Genomic DNA, 27037 nt, shown 5'->3' on the forward strand with positions numbered 1-27037 from the left:
AGTATCTCCCCAATCCAAGATTATGTGTCTGTTTATAATTCCCTTGTCAATATTTCTCTCTTCCTGATACCCTCTTGTATCACCTGCAAACTTAGTTTGCTAACTATATCATAATCTAATTCGTTGATATACTGTGGATCAGAAGGATCTTTAACTGTTCTTTTACTGACATTGTACTAAAGAACTCTTTGCACTTCCAATATCTTTTCAGTGTATTGCTTTTACATTTCTGAATTTCAGGCCTATTTATGCAGTCTATGAAATACTATTCCATCGTAATTTTTTCTTTATTTTTGTGAATCAAATTATTCTTTATTTCATGAACAGAACAATTTCTAAGCATCGCCCCATGGTCATCAGTAGTCTTCCACACCAAATGACCTAACAATGGACCCCTAACATAACTATTTTGTTAATTATATTATGTGTAATGAGGATTAGACCAGGTCAGCAGCAGCACCCTCTACCTGTCCCACCTCACCACATCATATCAGTATCTGTTGCTACACAAGGCTCAGTCTGGAGCCCTAATTTAACAAGAGCACCAGACAAGACCAAGGAACACCCTTGTGTAGAACAGTGGACAATGAGAAAATGAGAATGAGAAATGAGAAATGAGAAAATATTCCAAAACTTAACCACTCCTGACAACAGCCACGTTTAAAACATGCTTATAGTATACTACAGAGTGCACAAAGGAGGTAAACGTCATGTCACAGCGCCTAAAGGAGTCTTTGTGAAGAAAGCTTTAGTTTTACTTCACCCCTCAGGGGAAATATAGGCTTATATTTCAAAATGAAAGGAATTTTGTATTGAGATCGCAAATCGTGCTATAAGCAAAGGATTTAAAATACATTTCCACTAGAAAGTGAATCCCTTTATCATTCCAAAATGAGACAGAGAAAGAGGAATTACCTGCAAAGAGTTGATGATGATGGAAAACAGGAGTGGGCAAATGCTATGCTTTCTTACAATTCATGAATCTTTCACTAAAAGCCCAAGTTTAACTACAGTATGTGATTATTGGTCCAAAATGGAATCTACAGTGTCTAAAAGTGATACAAGTATACATTAAATCTTGACATCTACTGTATGTGGTCAAAATGGACCTTCTTCAAGTGGAAACTAAGATACAGCATTTTTGTTTGCAAAATGAAGGAGTCAAAATAAAATGTGATAGAGCTAAGCCCCCTTCAGATTTCTTTCTGCATATTGGGGAATTTAATATGAGGTCACATCCCTTTCTCTATAAACTTAGAAATTTGATTCTGTAAACAAGGTCAATAATTCTAAAGAGGGAGAAAAGGGATCATAGATGTAAAAAGAAATAAAGCAAGAAAGCACATTTTATTATGGAGACACGACCTTGTCCAAGACCACTTGTGAAATTAAATTGTTGTTTCCTGGCGAACTGTGTGTACATCTCAATACCACTATCTCAGGTGTTAGCCTAGCTCACTAGATTGCAAAATTTTATGGAAATAATAATGACAATTCATTTTCTACTCTGACAGAGCACCATGATAATCAAAAACATCTAGCAGATGAGGCAGGGAGAGGGAATACTCTATAAACTGTATAACAAAGTATCATCCCTATAGACTGAAGCAATGCTGACCATGTATGTGGACAGTAACAGGAGTAGAAACTTCAGTCGGTTCCCAACACAGGGCACAAATCAGATGGGAACGTCGGCACCCCGACAAGTGCCCCTGGTAACAGCGAACTGTGAATAGCACATGCAGTTTAACACCATGACTGCTGGGACATATAACATTTGAACTGTCCTGAAGAAATCTGAACCCAATCCCATATGATCTTAACAGGAACTCAGTTAAAAGCCTTGGCAGTGCAAGACAATGCAGAGTGGCAGTGAGAAGATGTGTGTATAAGGTGAAGGTGCCAGTGGACAGTATCACAAACAACAGGTCTTTTACAAGCACCTTAGCAAATAGTTTGAGGTCAGGGGAAAATCACAGAGAGAGAAATAACGAAGAAATAAGGCTTTAAGGGCAGCATTAATATCCCTCTGAAATGAGCCCTTTTGAAAGGGACTAGTATCATTTCAAGCAGAACTGGACCCAACATAGGATAAAAAAGCCAGGTAAAATGCTGGAGGTTTCTTTCCACTTTGATATTAGAGAATGAAACTGTACCTCACTTGATAGTATATTTGCAATGGAAAGATCCCCAAGGAGCAGAATTAATGTATACTCACAAGACTGTGTGGCTAAGAAAGTTACAACAATCCACAGCTCTAGGAAAGCAATTATAGCTCTATCCCATTCACCATCTATATTCTAAACAAGAGAAAGCACGTCTACAAACCTTTTAAATGTATGTCTATAAGTGAAGTATAATGCTAATCACTATTACATCTCCAACCAAGTAAGTGTGCATACAAACACAGCTCAATCCCATTAAAGTGAATGAATCACAGCAGGACAGGTATTTTATTTCAGTCCACAAAGACGGATTATGGGAATGTCACAAGGATAAGAGGAGTGAGACTGTGACATTCAGGACCCCTGAGAATACAGCCTGTTCGTTTTAAACTCCAACAAACAGATCCCACTGGTCAAGGGGGAAAGCTGACAGGTAAATCATGTTGTTTGCAGAGCAAGTGACATTAACAAGCACCTGGTCAACCAGCTGTAGACTACCTTCACAGAAGGCTCAGATCCCAGGAAGTAGGCTCTGCGACAACCTACCAAACACACACAGTCTGCCATCTCCAAACACTTCATCCAGCAACACAGAAAGGAAAATGATCATCTGGGATTGTTAACACTGCATCTCTTTGGCACAGTGGCTTTTTTCACATTTTCAGTATTTTGTTGCTCCACTTCAAAGAAGTTTGCTCCAGTTTTTCTATCCCTAAACAACATTCAAATGATTTATCTGCCAAAAATGACATTTCATTTAATCTGATTTAATAATATAATAATCTGTATTGGCTGATGTTACATTTGTTCTTTGTACCTTCGAGCATTAATGGTTAATTTCAGAAAATAAAATTCAACTTTTGCTAAAAAGCAAAAACCTTTGAAAATCACCTTGGTTCTCACACTCAGGCTAGGCCGGATACATGTTTGTTATGGTTATAATGTTGTAATTTAAACTAACATTTTCCATTAACTTTTTTCATGAGGCGTAGGTCAACCACTTTAACAATGCCTTCTTGGATGATAAGAATAAATCAAACTCAAATGTACAGTGAAGCTGCGAGTTTAATCAAGAGCAGCTGTTGGTTATGAACTATGAGATCAATTATCACAAAAGCAAGATCAGATATAAAGTTGTATCTGGCTCCGATCTTGTATGACCTGTTACTTACTAGCATTAGTCTGGCCGAGGACCTGGCAGACCTATAGAGGTTCAATAGCAGGTTTGCAGCCTCCAAGGCCAGGGATGAGGGACTTAGGACTGGTGTGTAGACCTGGGCAGAAAGCGTTGCATATGTTGCACAAGCTGAGAGTTGCATTGTCCCACCAGTCTTGTATTTCCATTTTGTTCGAATTACATCAAAGTTTTATCCAGCAATAAACTGTTTAGGGTGCAACCTTGAAATACTTCCTGGGTCAGAGCTTCAGAGTGGTTCAACCAGGGAACGAGCTTGCCCAAGTGTAGGTTCGACTCTCAAACATGTCTCCAGCTGACCATAACGGGCAATTGGCACTTAGCCATCTGTACAGGGCTGTGCTGCTTGCGACATGTTACAAAGCTGAGCGGCTTGAAAGTGGTCAGAGTAGTCTACCTACACATTCTCATTCTTGCTGGGTGTCTTTCCAATTTGTGAGCTGAGATTTGAACATGCAATTGCATACCGGAGGACTCTAGCTTGTTAAAATGACATTATAGACCAGCTGAACACACAGCAGTAAAACAGATTTACGTGACTCTTTTTCCTCTCCTCGTGAATCTCATCATAAGTCCAATCCGCACAATAATAAAGTGAAGAGGACTGCATCTCCCACCGTACCTGTTCCTGACAGAACCTTGCATATTCCTTTTAGGCTGCCTTCACATTTTTCACAGCCAGGAGTTTCAAGATTCAACAGTATTGTGGTGCGGTGGCTCTGTGGCTAAGGATCTGGACCTGTGGCTGGAAGGTTGCCAGTTCGTATCCTGCGGCCGGCAGAGGAATCCTACTCTGTTTGGCCCCTGAGCAAGGCCCTTAACCCCATCTGCTCCAGCGGTGCCATATAAGTGGCTGATCCTGTGCTCTGACCCCAAGCTTCTCTTCCTGTCTGTGTGTCTCATGGAGAGCATGTTGGGGTATGTGAAAAGACAAATTCCTAATCCAAGAAATTGTATACGGGCAATAAAGTGATCTTATCTTATTACAAAGCAAAAAGCCTTCAGATTCTTACCTAAATGGTAGGTATGATGGATTGGACCCAGAGACAAGGGCTCTGTATGCCTCTTCTGGAGTTTTCTTTAGGTAGATAACCTAAAACCAACAACAATGAACAACAAGCATTAGCATACTGCTCACAGACCACTAATCAAAGAGAACCCACAGTAATGATACAGCATAGTTGGGAACACACTGCACACTGAAGGATTCTGCAGACAAGAAGACATAACTAATGATGCAGAACTGATGTAACTGCTGCTGACTGATTTTATACAGTGGCAGAAAATGTTACTTTAATTTACCTATCAAATGTAATGTCTCCTAAAATTCAGATTTTATTTCAAAAGCACATGGTACACTGTGTCAGAATTGTTTTTAATATAACACTACGAGACACACCGCAGAATGTGATCTGAGTTGTGAAAGATCACTGCAGTGGGTGACAGTTATTAAGAACCAGGTCAGTGTTTTCTGGTTAACTAAATTCCACCAGGGGGGTTGGAAGATAGTGATGACCCATGACGATAAAAGCTCAAAAGTAAGGTTTGTGGGAAGCCTGAAAGACTACAGCACAAAAAAGAATTACTAAGTAAAAAATGCATTTCTGAGACACCCCCGAAGAAGCAGCAGCCCTAGCAAACTTCTCCTGCATAGGCGAGATCAGATCTGTACCACATCCATACTACTTAGGACTGACAAACTACAAAAACCCTGCATCTTCAACACATGGCAGAACACTGGAATCCATTCCACACACAATCATGAGGCTTTGTACACAGCGCACCATTTCTGGTCAGAGTCAACAACAAACACCCATTCTCAGAAATGAAACCCATATGTGAGCACACTCAATGTAAATAATAATAATAATTGCTTACACTTATATAGCGCTTTTCTGGACACTCCACTCAAAGCGCTTTACAGGTAATGGGAACTCCCCTCCACCACCACCAATGTGCAGTATCCACCTGGATGATGCGATGGCACCCATGGTGCACCAGAACGCTCACCACCCACCAGCTATCAGTAGGGAGGAGAGGAGAGTAATGAAGCCAAATCAAAGATGGGGATTATTAGGAGGCCATGATTGGTAAGGGCCAATGGGAAATTTGGCCAGGACACCGGGGTTACACCCGTACTCTTTTCGAGAAACGCCCTGGGATTTTTAATGACCACAGAGAGTCGGGACCTCGGTTTTACGTCCCATCTGAAGGACGGCGCCTGTTCACAGTATAGTGTCCCCGTCACTATACTGGGGGCATTAGGACCCACACAGACCACGGGATGAGCACCCCCTGCTGGCCCCACTAACACCTCTTCCAGCAGCAACCTTAGTTTTTCCCAGGAGGTAAAAGATATCCAGGTGGCATATTTCACCAAGGACTAACATAAATGTACTGAGAAAGACCTGGATCAATCACAAAGTGCTCCTAGTACTACATTTTAAAATCTAAAACTACTACAGCTCGAAAATGAGCAATGGAAAACAGTCTGAACCCGTCGTCATCATTTCAAATCATTTTCACATTACCGTTTTCTTTTAGTTAAAGCAATGAGACAGACTGCAGTTCCACTATTTATCCCACATCTGTATTCATTTGTTTAATCCCAGAATTTGAAAACTTGTTCATTTTTAAACCTACAGACACAATAACTTCAAACTTCATTACTATGGGCTCACTGAATTCCATTGTCTTTCCATGATCTAAAGCAATCCTGAACTTCAGACCTTAAATTAAGTGGAAATAAACCTACCAGAACCAAAAACAAATTGTTTGTATTTACCCAAAATGCCTGCAGCCCAATATCAGATATTATTTTCAATGGGGCTCAGTGACTAGCTTTGTGCCAAAATACAGCCAATCATATCTTTTGCAAGCCACAGCCCATATCATTTGACCCCCTTGTAAACAACTGAAGCTAACAACAGAAAAAAGCTCCATGATCATCATTTCTTTTTCCATGCGTCTTGTAAAAGTTTGCCTTGAGAGCAGAGTAGAATACGTGAAACAGTGCATGAAGAATGTTCTGTCATGGACAGAGGAGAGCTTTGTTATTTCTGTCTTGCTCATAAAATATTTACCATTGCAATATCAGATCCTGCTGAATAGGACTGTATTAAAACGCTGTGCCTGGAATGCAGGGGAGCTATGCAGATTGTCTGGATTGCACGTGACCCAGAGGAAATGTGGGATTCCAGTGCCAGATGCTCAATAAAAGTTGAATAATCCCCTTTCTAAACCAGGGCAGTGGTAAAAAAACAAACTAGAAACAAATGCGTATGGAGGTATCAATCTTTAATAAACCTCAGCACAGCCTGATGTCCATCTGCACGTAACACCAAAGCCCTCTAAAAGGACAGTGGGAGAGTGATTGGTTCACAAGTCACTTCCACATTTGCATAAGCAAAGTACCATATCTATACGTATGGTAGCCAACATCCATAAAATAATAAGGGAAGTGGTGAACAATCACTGTGTTCTTCAAGTCATTCCTGATCAGGGAAAGTGAAAGAGACTGAGCCTTCCTCTCATAAGTTCAAATGCACAAACAGCATAAGAAATCACTTCAGCAGCATGGGACGTACAAGACAGTTGTGAATCTCAGTCACAGGAGGGTCTTTTAGTTTGCAGGTTAGAGCCCACCAGCCTTACAGCCAACAGAGAAACTATGCAGTCACAAAGACCAAATGACTTTTCTAGGTCAAAGCCAGTTTTTGATGAAGGATTAGGGCTTGTTTATGTATTACAGTATATATTAAGTTTTAATTATGGACTTCTTCCTCTTTCAGAGAAAAAGATTTATTCCTGCACTCTGAAATGAATGCTGATCTCTCAGATAGCTCTCCTCCCTTCAGTAGAAGATAATACCTCAGAGATTAATTTTACCAGCTTCCCCAACTCAGATTAAACCATTCCCCAGTGACCATTAAATCCTCTGTAATGTAAATACTGGAGGACACAGTTTCTTACTGGTATTCTATACATGGAACATCATAGGTTTATTGTACAAGTAAGAAGCAGCCTAACTAACAAAGGCTGTCTAGTTTGCACAGGCTACTACTGGACATGAAGAGTCATTTTCAGTGACACAGCAACTACTAAAATTAATTTCTGCACCTAATTTATTTCTGTAATCTCCAATGACTTCCTCACTGAACCAGTCTGAAATAGCTGACCCTAGAATGAAACTGGCATATGCATGAGAACTAGATGCTTAACTTTTTTCTATTGGTTAAATAAGGTCATTTAAGGCAATTCCTCCACTGTACAGGCACCAGTTGTTTCTAGCTGGGCATTCTTTCTGGGAAAAGCCCTAAGGCAGGGTATCAGCTGAGCAGTTTGTTCCATACTTCCACAACCCTTTAAGTAAATACATGCTTCCTGTTCTCAGTTTTAAATGTACTTTCATGTAGTTTCCAAATTCACTGCCTGGTTTAATGTTTCACTGGCCCTTCTGAAGAAATTCGCTGTCTTTAAAGATTTCAAATGTTTGTCGCCTTGTAGTCTTAACTGTTCAAAACTAAAAAGGTACGGAACTGTCTGTCACAGTCTGTCAGTGTAGTGCATTCCTTTAAACCCCATAATTTATATGGTTGCTCTTGTATGGATTGATTCAAGAGTAGAAAACTGTACAGACTATTCTAAATTAGGCCTTACTAATTCATTACAATTACATTCACACGTGTGGATCCTGCTGTTTTGGTATGATCTGCAAACATGTCTAAGTTATTAACTACTGTAAACCAGCATCTAGAGCAGTGTTCTAAATGGTGAACATTGTCCCTAGTACAGATTGCTGTGGTACTCCACTGATTACATCAGATCAGTTAGAGCTATTTTCCTTGCATTGCCAACAACTTTGCCATTATTGTTATGGACACATTTGACTGTATAATTAACTTCATCTCTCTTGGCCTCATCCTTTTTTACCTGCACTTGCAATTCATTGTACTCCCTTTCAACAGTCTCTTCAGCGGTATGATTTATTCTGAAATCAATTCTGCTACACTATACCAAAACAACAGAAGAATCAAAAAGACCAAGCACTCCTGGGCTGTAATCTACTGCAGACTGGGAACAGATGTTAATATAAGTGTTTTCACAGCATTACAGGGAGTCAGGCCATTCAAACACCCCACTGGAAGAAACAGGAACCATCCTACAGAATAATTTCAAAAGTGCTCTCCCTCTCCCTCCCCCTCCCCTCCCTCCTAATAGTGTCTCATATTGTATAGGCTTCTGCTGCACACTGTCACTTCAAAGAACACAGTCACATATAGCAACCACAGTGAAAAGTAAACACTCAGCGGCAATGTTCCACCAGGGAGCCATGAGGAATGAAACGGGGGAATGGAATGCATGGGAAATGAGAGTCATATCTTGTAAAAAGATCCTTTTGAGAACTCCTGCTCACAGACACCTCAGGAGAAACCCAAGGGCAGTTTTACAATCCTCCAGTTTCACACATCACCTCTGACAAGAAGCCACCTATAATGAGATATTATGGTTCCATGTTGTGACAACCTTAAAGTGTTTTCCTGTTGCAACAGGAAGATACAACATTTCAACTGTCCCTCTAAACCCTCTATTTTTCAAGTTAAACTGGATATGTCATGCATACCAAACACAGCTCTCACAAGAACATTTTTTTCCTATGGACGTCACACCACTGTGCTAGAGTCACAGGGAAGGAATAGATACAGAAAATAATTAAATGTAAATTTATACTCGGCGATAGACCCTCATCATGAGATCAGAAGAATGCTGAAAGGAACCTCTCTAACAAAGAGTATGGTGATATTTAACTTTTAATGAAGGCAGGGCATTTAAAAGAACAGAGGACACAAAGAGACATGTTCACTCCCCATTCCTTTGTGGAGGGAGAACTTGATTACAGTAGAGCCATTTCACAGGATCAGCTCAGCTGTTTAGACTGCGTATTATAGAAGAACCAGAGTAAAGATCTGTATCACTCTTCCTAAAATGCTAGTACAAGTATATTCAGCTGTTCCTCATTGTAACCTGGAAGGATTACACAACACCGCAAGCACTGCACAACACAGACGAAAGGGGAGGAACAATAGATATACTCACCACGTAGGCACCGATTAAAACAGCTGCATCTGCCCTTTTCCGTTGGTCGAAGCTGGTATAATGGACAATCCTTTTCCTTGACAGTGTAAAAGACTTAAAGAAAAAAAAAGTTAGAATTTTGGATGTGCATTGCAGTTCAAATATAACTATTCCCCGTCTGTCAACCTGCCATCATGCTGTGGCTGTATTACCCCAATAATGAAACATGAAGCCCTTTAATTGCAAAAATTCTGCAGCATCGGACATTTAAAAACAGAGAATGAAGTCACCCTGCCTTGAAAAGCAATATGATGATAGTTTTCTTTTCATGGTAAACAGGAACATTTTTTTCATGTTTTAAAACACACTAGTTAAAATACAAACCATATTTTATACATATCATTATATAAAAAATACATCTGAATTTCAACTTTAAGGAAGTCCGATATAGACATATTTTATGGTTATTTTCATACATGTCTTATATATGGTGTTTATGCTGGAACTTAACATGATTTAAAGAAGTTTCAACATTTAGTTTCAAGCTTTTCAAAAACCCTTATATGTGTATTTTATACACAAGTATATACTAGATCCAGTATATCAACATATCTAGCTCCAAGAATGAAAATCCAGCCTTAAAATCCAGAAGAAAGTCTGACAACACCAATGCCAGTGTATATTTCAGCATTACAGTGTCCCAGCATAAATGCCACCCTCCTGTAAAGACAGGACTCAGTAGTTCAATGAGCACCACCAAGAAAAAGATAAAAGAAACCTGATTAGGATTAGATGTGGTCTAATTTTTAAAGGCATTATTTCTCATTTATATTATATAATATATTATATTATTCTCTATTATATCTAGTAGTACTGGTATATGAATAAAAAGAGGAGGAAAGAAAAGCTGAATTTTGTCAAGGATCATGGTGGTAACAGGCTGAGTAGTGGGACCAGACTTCCCTTTGCCCAACAGTCTCCTGGGGGATTCCGAGGTGCTCCCAAGCATGGGTCAGCCTAGGGGTCTCTTCCCAGTGGGTCATGTCTGGTGCACCGCCAGTGGGAGGCACCTGGGGACAGCCTCATCAGATGCCCAAACCACCTCACCTGGCTCCTTTTGATCCAAAAGAGCAGTGTCTCTATGCCACGGTCCTCCCAGATTGCTGAGCTCCTCACCTGGTCACAGAGAGTAAGCCCAACACCCCTACCTCATTTCTTCTGCTTGTACCCACAATCTCATTCCTTTAGGTGACTACCCAAAACCCATGACCATAGGTGAGGGTGAGGACATAAATTGACTGGAAAACCAAGAACTTTGATTGCAAACTCACTTCCCGCTTCTCCACCATGGTAATCTACTGGTCAATCTCATGATCCCCCACTCATTCCCCATCCCCCACAGCTGCCACTCTCCAACACCTCCGCCATTAACACCTCCAGCACTGAAAGCACTATGAGCACCATCCCCCAGGCCAGGCTGACCATCACAGCTGACCAGGTGAAGAAGGAGCTGAAGAGGCTGCACGAGGGTAAGGCCACAGGACCAGATAACATCTGTCCCAGAGTTCTGAGGGCCTGTGCTGATCAGAGCGGAGTGCTCCAGTGACTGTTCAACCTGAGCCTGCGCTTGGAGAGAGTCCTGGCTCTGGAAGACATCATGCCTGGTCCCGGTACCAAAGAAAGGGGGCCCCTCTGTCCTCAACGACTACAGACCGGTTGCACTGACTTCTCACATCATGAAGACACTGGAGAGGCTGGTCTTATCCCACCTGAGACCCCTGGTCAGCTCATCACTGGACACCCTACAGTTTGCCTACCAGCCCAGTGTTGGTGTGGAGGATGCGATCATCTACATGCTGCAAAGGGCCTACTCACACCTGGACAGGGCTGGCAACACTGTAAGGATCATGTTTTTCAACTTCTCCAGTGCCTTCAATACCATCCAGCCCTTACTTCTAAGGAGGAAGCTGGAGGAGATGCAAGTCGATGCCTCCACCACCTCGTGGATCACTGACTACCTGACAGGCAGACCACAGTCTGTGAGACTTCAGAACTGTGTGTCTGAACAGGTAGTGAGTAACACAGGGGCACCTCAAGGGACAGTTCTTTCTCCATTCCTCTTCACCCTCTATACTTCGGACTTTAAGTACAACTCAAAGTCATGCCACCTGCAGAAGTTCTCAGATGACTCTGCAATTGTGGGATGTATCAAGGGTGAGCAGGAGGAGGAGTACAGAGGACTGGTCAGCAGCTTTGTGGAGTGGTGTGGGGTGAACCACTTGGAACTGAATGTTACAAAGACAAAGGAACTGGTGGTAGATTTCAGGAGGAAAAAGGTCAAACCTACTCCCGTCTACATCCATGGGAGTGGCGTGGAGATGGTGGACTCGTACAAGTAACTGGGAGTGCACATCGACGATAGACTGGAATGGTCTAAGAACATCGAGGCCATTTATAAGAAGGGACAGAGCCGACTTTACTTCTTGAGGAGGCTCAGGTCCTTCAATGTGTGTAGTAAGATGCTACACATGTTTTATCAGTCGGTGGTAGCGAGTGCCATTTTCTACGCAGTGGTGTGCTGGGGCTCTGGGATTAGAGCAGTAGATTCCAAAAGGCTGAACAAGCTCATCAGGAGAGCAAGCTCTGTCATTGGGTCTGACCTGGACCCCTTGGAGGTAGTGGCTGAGAGGAGAATGATGTCCAAACTAGAGGCCATCATGGAAAACTTCTCCCATCCCCTCTATGACAGGCTTGCAGGAATGAAGAGCACGTTCAGCAATAGACTGATTCATCCACGGTGTGACAGGGAGCGCTACAGGAGGTCATTCTTGCCGTCTGCCATAAGACTGTACAACACATCCACCTTGCGTCTTGGCAGAGGCAACATCGACAGTGACCTGTTTCTGGACTAAACGCATATACACATCTACTGCTACATCTGTTCTCTTTCTTTTTCTTTTTCCCGTTTACAACCACTTTTGTGCAATATATGCCAGGGACCTGTGCAATACATTTATATTTATATCTATGGTTACATCTATATTTATATTCATATGTGTGATACGATTTTCTGTGTACTGTTCTGTTCTAGTTTGTTCTTGTGTGTCCGGACTGTGAGTAACTCTTGTATTGTATTGTATGTATTGTACTATTATTATATAATTCGTAACACTGTGGCTGTGTTGTGTGTGTTAAGCTGCTGTTGCACTGCAATTTCCCTCACGGGATCAATAAAGTATCTATCTATCCTTCACTCATGAATAAGACCCTGGTGTATTTAAACTACTCCATCTGGAGCAGCTATTCCCCCCTCACATGGAGAGGATTCCAGGACCTCAGATTTGGAGATGCTGATCTTCAATCGGGCCGCACCACACTCAGCTGATGGATGTACAGTATGCCAGAGATCACAGGGAGATGGTCTTACTCACTGACTTGAAAAAGGCTTCATTCAGATGGCTTGCTCTGTATCCCTGTATTATTTATTATTCACACAAAGGGGTGTGAGAGTATGGAACAAGCTACCCAGCTATGTTGTTGAAACAAATAGCCTGGTTTCTTTTAAGAAACAGCTGGATAAAATCCTTGGATCAATTAACTACTACCAAATGGGTTAAATAACCAAATGGATTCCTCTCATAAGTTCTTAATGCATACTACCCTTATAAGCAATTCTTGAATGAAGCCTTCCAGTACATTCTTTATAAACATGATTCATTCATAATATTTCCTTACACTTATATAGCACCTTACTGTAAACTCCATTCAAAGAGCTTTACAGGTAATGGGGACTCCCCTCCACCACCACCAATGTGCAGCTGCCACCTGTATGATGTGACGGCAGCCATAGTGCGCCAGAACACTCACCAATACGTTCACCACACGGTGATTATTAGGAGACCATGATTGGTAAAGGCCCAAGGGAAATTTGGCCGGGATGCTGGGGTAACACCCCTACTCTTTTCGAGAAACACTCTGGGATTTTTAACGACCACAGAGAGTCAGTACAGTGTCCCCATTACTATACTGGGGCATTAAGACCCACACAGACTGCAGGGTGAGTGCCCCCTGCTGGCCCCTCTAATACCTCTTTCAGCAGCAACTTTAGTTTTTTCCAGGAGGTCTCCCATCCAGGTACTGACCAGGCTCACACCTGCTTAGCTCCAGTGGGTTGCCAGTTGGGAGCTGCAGGGTGATATGGCTGCTGTACATGATTAGTATTTGGCAAATGTCTTTAAACACAATGTCTTTGCCTTCATGAAGTTGATGGCACCAGTGCAAAACAGCCACAGCCTCTGATAGGTTACAACGAAAAGGAGAACCTAGCAGTAAAATATTTCAGCTACTTTTGATAAGCGTTGTCAGGATATCTGAGCTTCAGTAAAAACTATTTAAGTTAAATTCCAGCTTTAAAAGAAGGGGGCGAACAGATGCAAGTCTACAGGTAGCAGCTTGAAAAAATTCTAAGTTCTTTCCTTTATCCATGCATGACATAGCAGGAAGCCAGCTGTCATTCCTGTCCACCCAGGTATTTCTGTACATTTATTTTAGTAAAACTTTAGCAGCCTTTGGTAGTGCCTAATAAAAACACTCTGTTCATTAATTGGTATGAATCCATAAATATATGCATGAAGGCTTTGTAAAAGTGTATCTGGCAAACAGAAGGATCATCAAAACATCTGAAGAAAGCAGCTGCTACTCTATTTGCAACCAGGTTTGTCTTTGCATGTAGCTGACTTTATCCCAGACCTTCTGATGGCCCTGATGCAGCCTGTTAAATGGCTGGGAGGCCAGTGGTCTGCAACTTGACTAGAAAGATCTGAGAGGGGAATCTGACAGCTATGAAGCAACGTTAACACGCCTTTGCTATGAGGAGAGTTACCACGTGGAGAAGGCAAGTGGTAACAGAGCAGGTCTGACACTGCATAATGAGCAAAAGATTTATGGGCTTGATCAAACTCTACCAGACAAGTATGTTACAGGACAATGCAAGCATGCAGGGATCAGCCCATATAGGGCATCACACTTCTTAGTTCCATAGTCTGGGCTTAATCAAAACCCAGAAGATGTGAACAACTTAACACACAGCGCTCCGTGCACATGCACTGTAAACCTTGTCCATTCCCAGTTGGGAAATGAACAGGGATTGCACGGACAGACACTCTATCAGACAGAATTAGGGTCACCTCTTAGTAAAGCTCTACTATTTGCCAGATTGCAGATTCCTCCTTCCAGTTAGTCCTTTCAACTTAGCAGCTCACAGTATATCTGCTTATGTATATCCAGCCCTCGCCTCATGTGATGCTGATGTGTTGTGAGTGTACTAGTGCACTTTGGCTGCTGTTGCATCATCCAGGTGGGTACAAGACATTCGTTGTGGTGGAGGGAACTCCAAATTACTTGTAAAGTGCTTTGAGTGGAGGATCAGAAAAGTGTAAGGAATTATTATTGCATAATGCCACGATCACAGTTGATTTAGTGCTGGTCTTGCACATTTCTTGTGGACAAATTAGATCTGCTTGTTAATAGTGAGTATTGCCATATTATACTTCAGTAACAACATGTCAAGAACACCTCTTTCTTGCTTCTTTTAACTACAATGCAAATTACATTTTCCAGGGGAAAGGCAATTTCTGAATACCTGTTCAGACAATTTCTGAGTGCCTGTGCGAGGACTAAGTTTACCCACTGTCTGTCTACAACACTCAAGTCCTTTCCTCAGTCCAATTCCCAGTAACCAGAACTTCAGAAACTGTTTTTCACTAAAGGTTGTCAAACAGAAAAAACAACATGGCATCATGCAGAACACATTCTCCATTCTGACATCAGCAAATCAAAGGTATTTTGCTACCTATTTAAAAGTATTAAAGACATGCAAAACACGGGGGGGGGAGAACCTTTTGTTAATTTTTGCAGTGGCTGCATCTCCACAGTTTGGAGAAAATACATAAAAAATTCCCTCCAAACACCCCTTGGAACATGCTTTGTGAAGCAGAGAAGTGCAGTTGCTACACACCAAACTCTGCATCTGGACAAACCACCACTGTCAAAGGGCAGAGAGTCACAATTTCAGCCTTCTCTTTGTCACTGTGAGGCTCATTTGAATATTTGTAAAAAATTCCCAAACAAAGGAAATTAAAGTAAGCTGAAAGTTCATATTGTTCATTTTTTAAGAGTGTGATAGCAGCCAGTAGAGCCTAGCCTATTGTAAAAGAAATGGCAGAACAGCAGAACACAACCTCTACCGGCATGGGTAGTTTCAACTCAAGCCCTTCAGAGTCCAGCCAGTGCTGCGCACAGACCCAATGTTCTTCACTTCTCCTGGCAGCAGTCTAGAGCTGAAGAGCTGGACACAAAGTTGCATTTGCAAAGTTGGAGAAAGCAGCGCTCCTGTGCTGTGCTGAGCCTGTGCCTGGCTCTTCCCTGACCCTACAGTGAGTCTCCCTCAGGTTTCAGTAGCAGTGAAGTCCCCTCATTGTGATATTCTGAAATGAAATTCTTCAGTTTTCAGTTTATGCTTATTAACACTGCATTAGTATCTAGACACATGCTTTCTTGACATACTCAGCTTAACTTGATCCAAACTGAAGCAGTGAGTATTTTATAAACAGTTGAGGTTCATTAATTGTGCTGTATTGGGAGCAGTGACTGCAGCACTGTTTGGAGGTCATCTTACAGTTCCAGGATTTCATTACCCTGCATTATTTTTCAGGAATTCTTGTTTTTTATGAAACATGCATAGGGGAAATAAATGTGTCTCCATCCACTGTCTTGTCAATTTCAATGCTGGTGGTGCTATTTTGCGAAGGTCATGAGTGTTATGGACAGTGTTAAGTCCTCAGACCACTAAAACTTGGCAAGACTGACAAAGACAGGGATCTCTAAACATGATAAATTGAACTAGAAAAAATAACAATAATTTCTAAAGCCAAAAACAGCACAACAGAAAAATATTAATTCTACAGCAAAAGTTTCGACAGTACCGCAAAGCACTGTTCCATATTTTAAAAATATGTACGGGTTCATAAGGGGACATTTTAATTCTTTGAAGCAGAAAACGTTGCATTCTTCTCTGTCACCAGACAGACATCATCATCACCAGAATGGACTTCTCTCACTTGTAACCTTGTCACCAGTAAGTAAGAACCAAATAAGTAACCACATTAATTGGTACTGGTACAATTAATGGTACAAACTATTTAAGAAATTATATCTCCGAGACACTTCCCTCCAGTGCAAAGAGAGAAAAACACTCTCAGTAGTTGCAGAATTACAGTGGTCTCTACAGTCTTAGGGAAAAAAAGGAAATGGAAATACAAGAGGTATACAAATGGGCTTTTCTGGCATATCTTTAGTTGTTAAACTGATCAGTAAATCAGAATTACCAGCCCATTATTTTTTAAATGGATGAAAAAGTAATTAACCACATTTCCCTCTGTCCTCTCTTTAGGTCTTACTCCCCTTCAGGAGCACACAAAGAAAAAATAAATAAAATGGGAAATAATATAGCAGATATTATCCACATAGATATCTCAAATTCCGTTTTTCTAAAAATAAAAAATGATTTTTCAAACTGCTGCACTTTCAAAACTACACAGATCTTATGATATGGCTGTACACACTACTAATTACTTTTACTATTATAAACTGCTTTTAGGTGACCCTCAGACCTATACAATAAATAAGCCAAGCACTGAGAGAAGTGCTTATCTGGGCAATCAACATGCAAGCAAGAAGCAGGAAACCCATCAAAATACACATCTTAAGCAGCAGCCTTGTCCATGGTTACAGTGTTTGCTTAACATTGCCTTCATTAAGCAAGACTGGCATTATCAGCACAGCAGCGTGACTTGATGCTCTCAAATACAGTGCACTATCACATGTGATCAATCAGTGCTGGAGTCACTACCTCCCCTTTATCAAAAAAAAAAAACACCGACATGCAAACCCAAGCAGTGACATTACAGGAATGCTCTCTCCATGGCAACTTATACAAAACAATGCAGATGCAGTGGGTGCAGCTCCACCAATACAACTCCATGCTCTTGCGTTTTTACCTTTAATATTCTCAAACAAGTATACACCACAGAACTACACATCTGCTGTCAGACAAAAGAAAAGCTGCTGTTAATGCAATATACATTGTTTTGCATTTTTCACAGTAAGAAGATAGAACAGAGCTAAAGGAGTTAAGTCTTGATTCTCAGTATTTCCAATCTCTTAGTTTAACAAGGATAAAGAAATGTCTCAGCAACCTATAGCCTGGGAAGAATTATTTCATAATGTCAGTTTGTACAAATCGGCTTAACAGCTTTTGTGATCTTAAAAGGGAATGAACATTATCTGGTCCCTCTTGCTCGAGTACATTCACATGATGAGTATGCTGACATTACATGGGCTGAGGTCTGCCCTGAGTGGTTTCTAGGGAAGGAGAAATGACCACAAGGATAGGAGAGCAGAGGTGTCACTACTACAATGGCACATTAATTAGTACCGGTACAATTAATGGTACAAACTATTTCTATAACTAATTATATGCCATTTAACTAATCTAACTATTGTGTATCCTATTTAATTTCATCCGTGGGACAGTTGACGTTTCATTGAGCTATGAGATTCTCAGCAGTTTACTTCATGCTCTAAAACCAACTCTGCATTTACTAGTCAGTGTGCTGGGTCCTGCTTTGTTTGTGTTAATTGATGGATTCATAGTAAATGGGCCTTAAAGAGAGTCCAGGAGCTGCAGGAAGACCTGATGAATCCCCGCGGCATGTCTTTTCATGCACCTGCTTGTGAGCTTGGAGAACTGTTCTAAAACCGATTTAACTTCAAATTATTTAGGTAAACTCCAATATATACCATAGCAGGTAATGAGTTTCATATCTATATCTTTCTTCACCTATAAATAAAAGTATAACCAGGGTTACATATGATAAGAGGCCAGTCAGCACAACATAGTAGCTTAAGAGAGAAAATAAAATCAGGACCCTAAATGATATTTTCTACCATCTTAATGCACCTGAAGGAAAAACAATTCCTGTGCATGGAACTGTAAAGTCTGACTCCATAATGAAGCTTATCCTGTCGCTAAACTGCTCTAATGTACCATCAACACCAGCATGCACAAGGGAAACAGAGAGCTCTCATCCCAGTCCTGGAGAGCCCCAGTCTACTTATGTAGTATTTCTGGAGACGTGCATCCTGGTAGCTACTTACAAATTCAATCAGTAATCTGATTAATTAAGAGTATGCTTGGAGGCTGCAGGATACTTAAGGTTTTGATCCAAAATTATATCTCAATTAAGCTACCAAATCACCTGCTTCACAGGTCACACACAAATTGCTCCTAATCTTTACATCACTTAATGATGATCTCTGAAGCTTGCTGCACTGGGGCTCTCCAAGACCTGGGTGTAGAGACATACCAGATGACAAGCTATTTCTGCTCTCCCAGCCTGAAGTCAGAGAAGATCCTCCGATAAACCAGGGATATACAGTAGATGTGGAGAACGAACCAGTGCTCCCATGTGCTAACATGGCCTCCTCTAAAACTTAATCTAAAGCTCCTAAAAGTCACTTCTTCTGGACAAATCAGATCTGCTTGTTAATAGTGAATATTGCCATGTTATACTTCAGTGACAACATGTCAAGAACACCTCTTTCCTGCTCACAATTATTAACTGTCCCTTTCATGTAGGATGGGAATGGCTTTCTCTTTCCCAATTTATTATTAAATTAGACAAATCAACTAATTAGAAAGTATACTTGCAAGTAATCTCAAAGCACTTGGATGCATCTGCACACTGTTAGGAGAAAGGACTTATTCCATTTATGATAAGTCTTCAATAGATAGCTTTGTCTCTTTTAATGTTCTTATAAAAGCAAATGTTAGAAAAGTCAAAAGTACAGAATTTAAATCAACATACTTCTACAAAATTGTACAGTGTACTAGTGACACCTCATTTAGAAATATTATATACAACTTTGCTTACCATGTTACAAAAAATATATATTGCTGCTGTGAAATAAGTCTAGAGAAGGAGGAGAGAAACCAGATTCATTTTTTAAATTTAAGGAAATATCCCACACTGACTGACTGGAGGAGCTGAATCTCTTTACTTGAAGAGTAGGAAGGCTATGAGGGGAATAAAATATTAAAAAACTTCAAATACAATGACAAGTTCAACCCAACAGATGTCTTCAGACTCGACGGTGAAATACAAACCAGAGGACATGAAATAAAACTACATTTAAGAATGTAGTAGTTCAGGTGTGTAGCTGCATCAGCATGCGTAGGTTGCAAAGGAACAAGTAACAGGTTTATTCCATGCTGAAAAGAGAAGAAAGAAAACACAACATTTCGTCCGTGGAGCCCTCACATCTGAAGATGACTCCATGGCCAAAACGTTGTGTTTTCTTTCTTCTCTTTTCAGCATGGAATAAACCTGTTACGTATCCATTTAAGAATGACAACAGGAGGTATAGTATTTCCACACAAAGGGCTGTGGAAGAATGCAGGAGAAGCTATGTTTTTGAAACTAGTACCCAGACTTCCTTCCACAAATGGATGTACGAAACCCTTGGAATTACTTTGAGCTTCCTCTGTTTTGTAAACTTTCCTGCGTTCTTAATATGTACCTCCTAAGAGGTACCCTGTTGAAAATGAAAATGGGTTGCTTTCATCGATATACTGTATATGAAAAATTGGTCAAAAGAGCTTGTGCCAACAACCCATCCAAAGCGAACACAAACAGATTTTCATGCCCGAATACAAGAAGGCCTGAGTATAAGAATACTCCTCCTGCAGATCAGGTACTACAGCATACAGTACTTATTTTTAAATGGAGGAATGAGATTAACCTTTGTGAGACGTAAAGACTAAATTTTATTATAACAGATACTAATGAGGAGGCTGATCCAGGTCTGCCTCTGTGCCTGGGTCTTTGAACAAGCTTGAGACACAAGTGAATCAGTGGATTAAGAGAGAAAGGCGATTACTTCACCACAAAAATACAGAGGATTTAAGGGACACAAGGCACCTGCACGAGTACAATGAGGATTTCCCAGTTCTTATGTACAAATTTGAGAGTCTCAACTACAACAAAATAGTTTTACTTTTTCTGCTTGTAAGTGAAAGATATTTCTCACAAATGAAATCACAACGTTTAAACAGCCTAATAATCCTCATTAAAGGGGGGTAAATTATCTAATGGGAAATTAATATCTAAGCCTATTCGTTTTTACATTTGGTAATGAAACAAGATTCCATATCCCTGATCAATAAAGAAATGATAACATTTTAAAACTTCCCACTAGATAAATTTTACTATTACTTTGTGTGAACAGGTAAGATTTCATTCACTCACTTTAACAGGCAATAAGAATCAAGTGCCCAAGTCACAAAGGGGAACTGGGGAAGCCACAGAGCTCCAGGCCTTCCCTCCCTCAGTGACTGAAACAGATTCAGTGACGGATTCTAAAAAGTAAAACTTCCTGTTGCTCCTTTGACACATCGACTCTCACAGCTCTGAACACGAGTCTATATCGTAGTGGAAGAATTAGCACTCCTTGTTGATGTATTGTTGGTTCTCAAGGTGCAATGTATTGCTTTAATAAAGAAAACGTGCATGGGGTTCAATTTAAAACATCCTGGTGCTTTTTAAATAACATTTTCATGAACTGGAAAAACACCTTTCTTCATAAATACCATTTATTACAAAATAGCTTAATTTATTTGTTCGTGCATGCAGTCACTATTGTGCCAACTTAAGCAAGAGTTCAAACCCAAACACATCCATGTCACAACTGCTGCTTTCATCACGCAATCAGTGAGGGACAAGAATTCTTGACATGCTGTTGTACAGCACATCCTGAACCAGCAGGAGAGGTGTGAACCATACACATGACTGAAACTTACCTTTAGTTTTTTGTTCAGTTTACAGCAGTATCTGTACAACATAGCCAGGTTGAGAGGGCCGAAGTCCGCATAAAAGCTGGAATGAAACAGGAGCAGTTAGAGGAGACTCCAGGACATGCTTGCTACCATCACTAAGACAGTATGCAACCAATCTTCACATTTTGACAGGATAAAAGTGCAAGTACACAGAGAAACGTTTAAACACAAGAAAGTGGTGCAGTTTTGTAAGATCATCTTTTTTTTAATTAAGAACACAGTGTTTCGTTAACCTTTAAAAGTTTAAACTTGGTGAGGATACAATCCTCCAGCTAAGCACTTAAAATGCAAACTAATACCCCTCAGCGTGATCTGCATTTTATTAAATGAAGCGTTAAAACCCATCAATTAAAAGAGCTTACATAATGTCCGAGTTCAGCAAAATAGACACTTGTTGGCTGCTGTCAGAACGAGGGGAGGGAAGAAAAAGAACTTACTTTTCATAGACGAACTCGTCATCCGTGCAGAAGTAGTGCGTGTTCACGGTGCTTTTTGGCTTGTTTCTCAGGGTGGCGAAATACAATCGATCTAGGAAACACAAGAAACTCAGCTGCAGCGCGCGAGCAGTCAAAGTACAGTTCACAAGCTGCTTCCAGAACATGAGCCTCGCGCCGGGAGAGGGTCCGCGGAGACTCCTCGGCCTCTGGGGTCAAAACACAGTGCAAACGGGAAGGGTGCATTAACTCCCACACTCTACATTTTAGGATCTCACAACTGTGTTTGGTTTTAAGGGTTAGTCCAAGAGCCCCACGAAATCTTAGTTCTTCATTATTATTATTATTCAACCTCTTCGTATCTCAAAAGTCCGCCTGCCTGAGCAAAGAGATGTTTTAGGGTTAGACGCAACTTTTGGGCATCGTAATCGTCAAATAGTCAAATCTGATCTATGACCGAAATATGTGTACATGATAAAACGTGGTGTGGGAAAAGCTGTATTACTCCTAACCACTATACAGCCACAGCAGGATAAATTCATTTTCCCTCCGAGGACTCAGCTACTGGAGAAAAAACAAAGATCAAGTATACCTTACATTTAATAACTTTTTACCAAAGAGAGAGATAAACAGCATAATAGATTTGAAGAAAGGTCACCGTTCTCGCAATTAACCACTAAAAAACAAATTAGTTACAAAGGGAAGTTACAAACAAAAACAACCAGCGTTTCCACTTTTATAAAAGTGAAGTTAAAAAGACAAAATGTGTGCCCATCCGAAATCCGGATTTATTGTGGATACACTGTGTGGCAACGGTACAACGCAAGTGCTGACCACGGGTAGCTATTTAAATCACAGTAATCTCCCCACAGAAGCTCCGAGAGCCTCCAGGACTTACCTTTAATAAACTCTGAAGCTCCGAGAAGTTCATTATCATCTGCCATTTTAAACAAAGTCGAAAGAATTGTGGAATGTTTAAGGCTATCGAGATTCATGGACAGTAATCGCAAGACGCAGAACGAAAACGCAATTAAAAAAAGACAATACGCTCAATGTCCAGGAAAGCAAAACTGGAAGCTCTCCTCGGACAGTCGCTAATAATAGCGGAGCTGTAGTAGCGCAATCACGGAGGGGTCACTGCGCATTCCACAACAAGTTCCATGGCGAAAGGAAACCACTCGAAAAAGTGAAGAGCAAGATTCGCTGCGGTTCTTCCCCCCCTCCAACGAAGGGTGTGGTAAATATCTCCGCTTCCTCGGGAGGCTTTTACTTCTCTCCGAGCCAAGTCTTCAGCGCAAATCAAGTCTCCTCCATGGCTGCACACAGCGGCCACTGAGAGCAACATCTTAAAGTGGCATCACATGGTTACCAGGCGCCAATCGCTACACAAAGGAGCGTTGCTAAGGCTTGGTCTCCTCTAACCTATCAGCGTGCGAGGCGCTGCGTGTGGGAACGCCTCTCGGGCAGGCCGAGCTCAGTGTGCTGAGAGCGGTGCAGCGAGTGTTTCTTATCAAGCTGGGGAGCACAGTGACAGGCCGAGCAACTAGCGAGCTGGAGCGTTATGTGTGTCTCTGATACCTGGAATTAAGACAAAATATAAGGTGTATTTTTATGTACAATTAGGTTTATTTTGTGTGTACTGTGTGTACCATCCTGAAACAGAATGACTGGGCTAGGCCAGTGCTGGGATAGGGGACCATCAGGTCTCTGCTATGAGCAGAGTTTGTGTACCTTTAAGCTTGCTTCTCTGGCCCACAATTTCCAAACGCGTGTGGAGTATGGTTTAGGCATCCGCTTTAGGAGGCACCAGATTTCGATTTTACACTGAGGTCATGACTACTCAGTCATTAGTGATCCCATGCATCTAGGCTGTTCAAAAGTTTTTTGGTGGTACTGACGGTGTCCTGGCTAAATTCCGCTGTGGGCTTTACAATCCGACGTTCAGAAAGTTCCCCCTTCAACAGGTGAAGCAGTTTCTCCCTCTTCTCCCTTACCTGCTATGCAGTGGGACTGTGTTGTGTCACCCAGGTGGAGATTCAGCAATTGATGAAGTGGATCCCTGCTTGTTTGTAAAGCTCTTTGGATTTTTTTAGAACAAAAAGCTTTATAATAAGGACAGTTATTCATCCATTATTAGGTCTCCAGTCAGGACTACAACCAGGGCTGGACTCATATACTCAAGACAATCCGGAAACACTGCTGTGATTCTTATTTTCAGTCACCACAGTATTGGTTACGACAAGCATCACATTGTTTTCTGTAATAACAAGACACCAATCAGCTTAGCCTTGCTAGAAGGAGGAAAGAAGCCAAAGCACCCAGGGAAAGACCACCTGACCACGGGGAGAACATGCAAACTCCACACAGAAGGCACCCTGGGTCAGAGTTCCAATAGATTTCTACATCATTCTACCTGTGAAATATGTGCACTCCTTCCTCAGAAACACACTTACATTTCCACTCAGGTTGTGAGTGCACCCTGGCAGACTTACGTTTGGAAACACCAGACAGTCGTGACCTCTTGCATGTTGAAAGTTGGCCAAACAAGCTAAGGACATACTCCAGGAATGATGCCCAGAATAAAATGCTTAATTGTACAAATTATCTTCATTACCCAAGTCACTTAGGAGCCCCTATATTTACCCAGAGTTTGATGAGAACTGAATATCAAACAAACTCTACAAGATAAGCTTGTTGTTTTATGGTTTGCTTCAACAATCATTGCTATTAGGTAATGTGAAATTATACAGGAACAACACCAAATATCTATCCTGTTTCTAACCTCTAATAATCTATACAGTTATATCTTAACAGTGCAGTGAGTTCAGATATTTGATGTCAGGACTGTGTAGCTGGGTCTGATCCTGAAGGATGATGCAGATGCAGATTTGACTCATAGAGAAGCTGCTATCTCATTGATACCCATTAATAAGGTTTTACTGGGGTCAGTGTTTTCCCTGGAAGCTAAGAACTATTCAAGCTCATTTATAGTGCCTTGCAGAAGTATTCACTCCTTGGACTTTTTCCACATTTTATTGTGTTGCAGCATGGAACCATGATGTGTTTAACAGACGTTTTGCCACTCATCAACACAAAGTACTCTATAATGTCAAAGTAAAAAAATCCTACTAAACTCACCCCCCCCCCCAAGATTTAATACTTGGTAGGACCACCTTTGGCAGAAATAACAGCTGTGAGTCACTTTGGGTAAGTCTCTATCAGCATTGCACATCTTGACACTGGAATCTTTGCCCATTCTTCTTGGCAAAATTGCTCAAGCTCCATCAAGTTGGATGGGGACAGTTTGTGAACGGCAATTTTTAAGTCATTCCAGAGATGCTCAATGGGATTGAGGTTTGGGCTTCGACTGGGCCACTAACAGGACATTAAAATTTTGGGTTTTTAGCCACTCCTGTGTGGCTTTTGCTGTATGTTTCTGGTCATTGTCCTGTTGGAAGATGAATCATCTTCCAAGTCCTGGTGCTCTTACGGATTGCAGCACATTTCTCCAGGATCTTTCTGTACTTAGCTCCATCCATTTTTCCTTCTATCTTTATGAGTTTTCCAGTCCTTGCTGGAGAGAAGCATCCCCAAAGCATGATGCTGCCACCACCATGCTTCACTGTAGGGATGGTGTTCTCAGTGTGATGTGCTGTGTTAGGTTTGCACCAAACAAAGTTCAGTTTTGGTCTCATCAGACCATAGAATCTTCCTCCAAATTGTTGAGACTCTCACATGCCTTTGGGAAAACTCCAGCTGAGATGTGATAAAAGTTTTTTTCAACAAAGGCTTTCTACTTGCCACCCTTACGTACAAGCCAAATTTATGAAGTGTTATTGTTGTCTCATGCACAGTTTCTCCCATCTATGTCATGGAGGACTGTAACTCATTTAGAGTTGCTGTAGACCTCTTGGAGGCCTCCCTTACTACTTCTTGTCCTGACACTAATTTTGGAGGACAGCCAGTTCTGGGCAGGTTCGCAGTTGTTCCATATTTTCTCACCTTTTAAATAATGGACTTCACTGTGCCTTGAGATATATTCAATGCCCTGAAAATTTTCTTATATCCTTGTTCTGACTGGTATGTTTCAAGAACCTTGTCTCAGATCTGGTTGGAATGTTCTTTGGAAATACGCTAAGTGGGGAAGCTCCCAGACACAGGTGTATTTATTCTGAAATCATGTGAAACACATCAACTGCACACAGGTGGGCTCTAGTCAAGTAATAATGTGACTTGGAGTTGGTTACTTCAGAGGTAATTTAGGTGTGTCAAAGCAAGGGGGTGAATACTTATGCATTCAATTAGTTTCTGTTTTTTATTTTTAATTAATTTAGTGAAATGTCTGGATTTTGTTTCACTTTGACATTATAGAGTACTTTGTGTTGGGGAGTGGCAAAAATTCTCAATTAAATACATCATGGTTCATGCTGTAACACAATAAAATGTGAAAAAGTCCAAGGTGAATACTTTTGCAAGGCACTGTAAGCTATATACATGGTATATAAGACAGGTTAAACTGTCTCTCATCACTAGACTGTTCAGGATTTTGGTACGATTTACACAATAAACAAATTGATCTATGGGCATACTCAGTTTTTTCTTTGAATGTGTGTTTAAATTCAAACAACGCAAGGTTTCAGGATTTGGCACAGGAATAGAGGTTTTACTGTGCTCACTCAGAATGTTGTCTACATTATTGGAACATTTTAAGCAACCAGAACTGAGTGATGATGACACAACTGCTCTAAATTATCTGATCTTAATCCACTTTGTGTATTTTCCATCTTTGCAACACATTGACTGACTGGTCAATGGTTTTGACATGGTAAAGCTAGTAAAAATAATAATATAATCAACTTATGGACAACAGCTGACATACAAATAAATTACAGAAAATCACATCTTCAGATCAAGAAAGGACAAAAGAGATTTTTAGAAGGCTGAAAGAGATGTGAAAAGAAATTAATAAATAAACAAATAAAAACTGAAAAGGTTCAAATGCAGTAATTGTCATGATTTTGTTCCATTTTCACAACAAGAAATGCAGATCTGTTCCAAAACAAAAAAAAAGCAAGATTTTATAATGCAGGTTGCGTTATTTTATCAATGTTTTTTTTTTAAGTATAAACCATTTTTCTTGACAGGTTTTGTGCTTTAGGCAAAATGTATTCCTCATGTGTCCTTCAGTATTTACATTTTAAACCCCATTCGCAGA

General features: G+C 40.8%; 1 protein-coding gene across 8 annotated transcripts in view; it reads right to left on the minus strand.

The window, feature by feature from the left end:
* cdc14ab (cell division cycle 14Ab) overlaps nt 1-23179 on the minus strand; it is an 82844-nt gene extending 59665 nt beyond the window's left edge. For 3 of the 8 annotated variants that reach the window (XM_088598867.1, XM_088598861.1, XM_088598859.1), the window contains exons 1-6: nt 22721-23179; nt 21826-21916; nt 21353-21428; nt 17493-17537; nt 9457-9549; nt 4374-4453 (exon numbers count right to left, since the gene is read on the minus strand). In XM_088598867.1, coding sequence (XP_088454993.1) covers nt 4374-4453; nt 9457-9549; nt 17493-17537; nt 21353-21428; nt 21826-21916; nt 22721-22817 — 482 coding nt within the window. In that variant the 5' untranslated portion in view covers nt 22818-23179. The remainder of the gene's footprint in view (nt 1-4373; nt 4454-9456; nt 9550-17492; nt 17538-21352; nt 21429-21825; nt 21917-22720) is intronic. The other 5 variants (XM_088598860.1, XM_088598863.1, XM_088598862.1 and 2 more) reach the window with 5 other exon arrangements.
* Nucleotides 23180-27037: the final 3858 nt, after the last annotated feature.

The sequence above is a fragment of the Lepisosteus platostomus genome, chromosome 11 (assembly GCF_059453375.1).
Source record: "Lepisosteus platostomus isolate fLepPlt1 chromosome 11, fLepPlt1.hap1, whole genome shotgun sequence".
Classification (NCBI taxonomy): domain Eukaryota; kingdom Metazoa; phylum Chordata; class Actinopteri; order Semionotiformes; family Lepisosteidae; genus Lepisosteus; species Lepisosteus platostomus.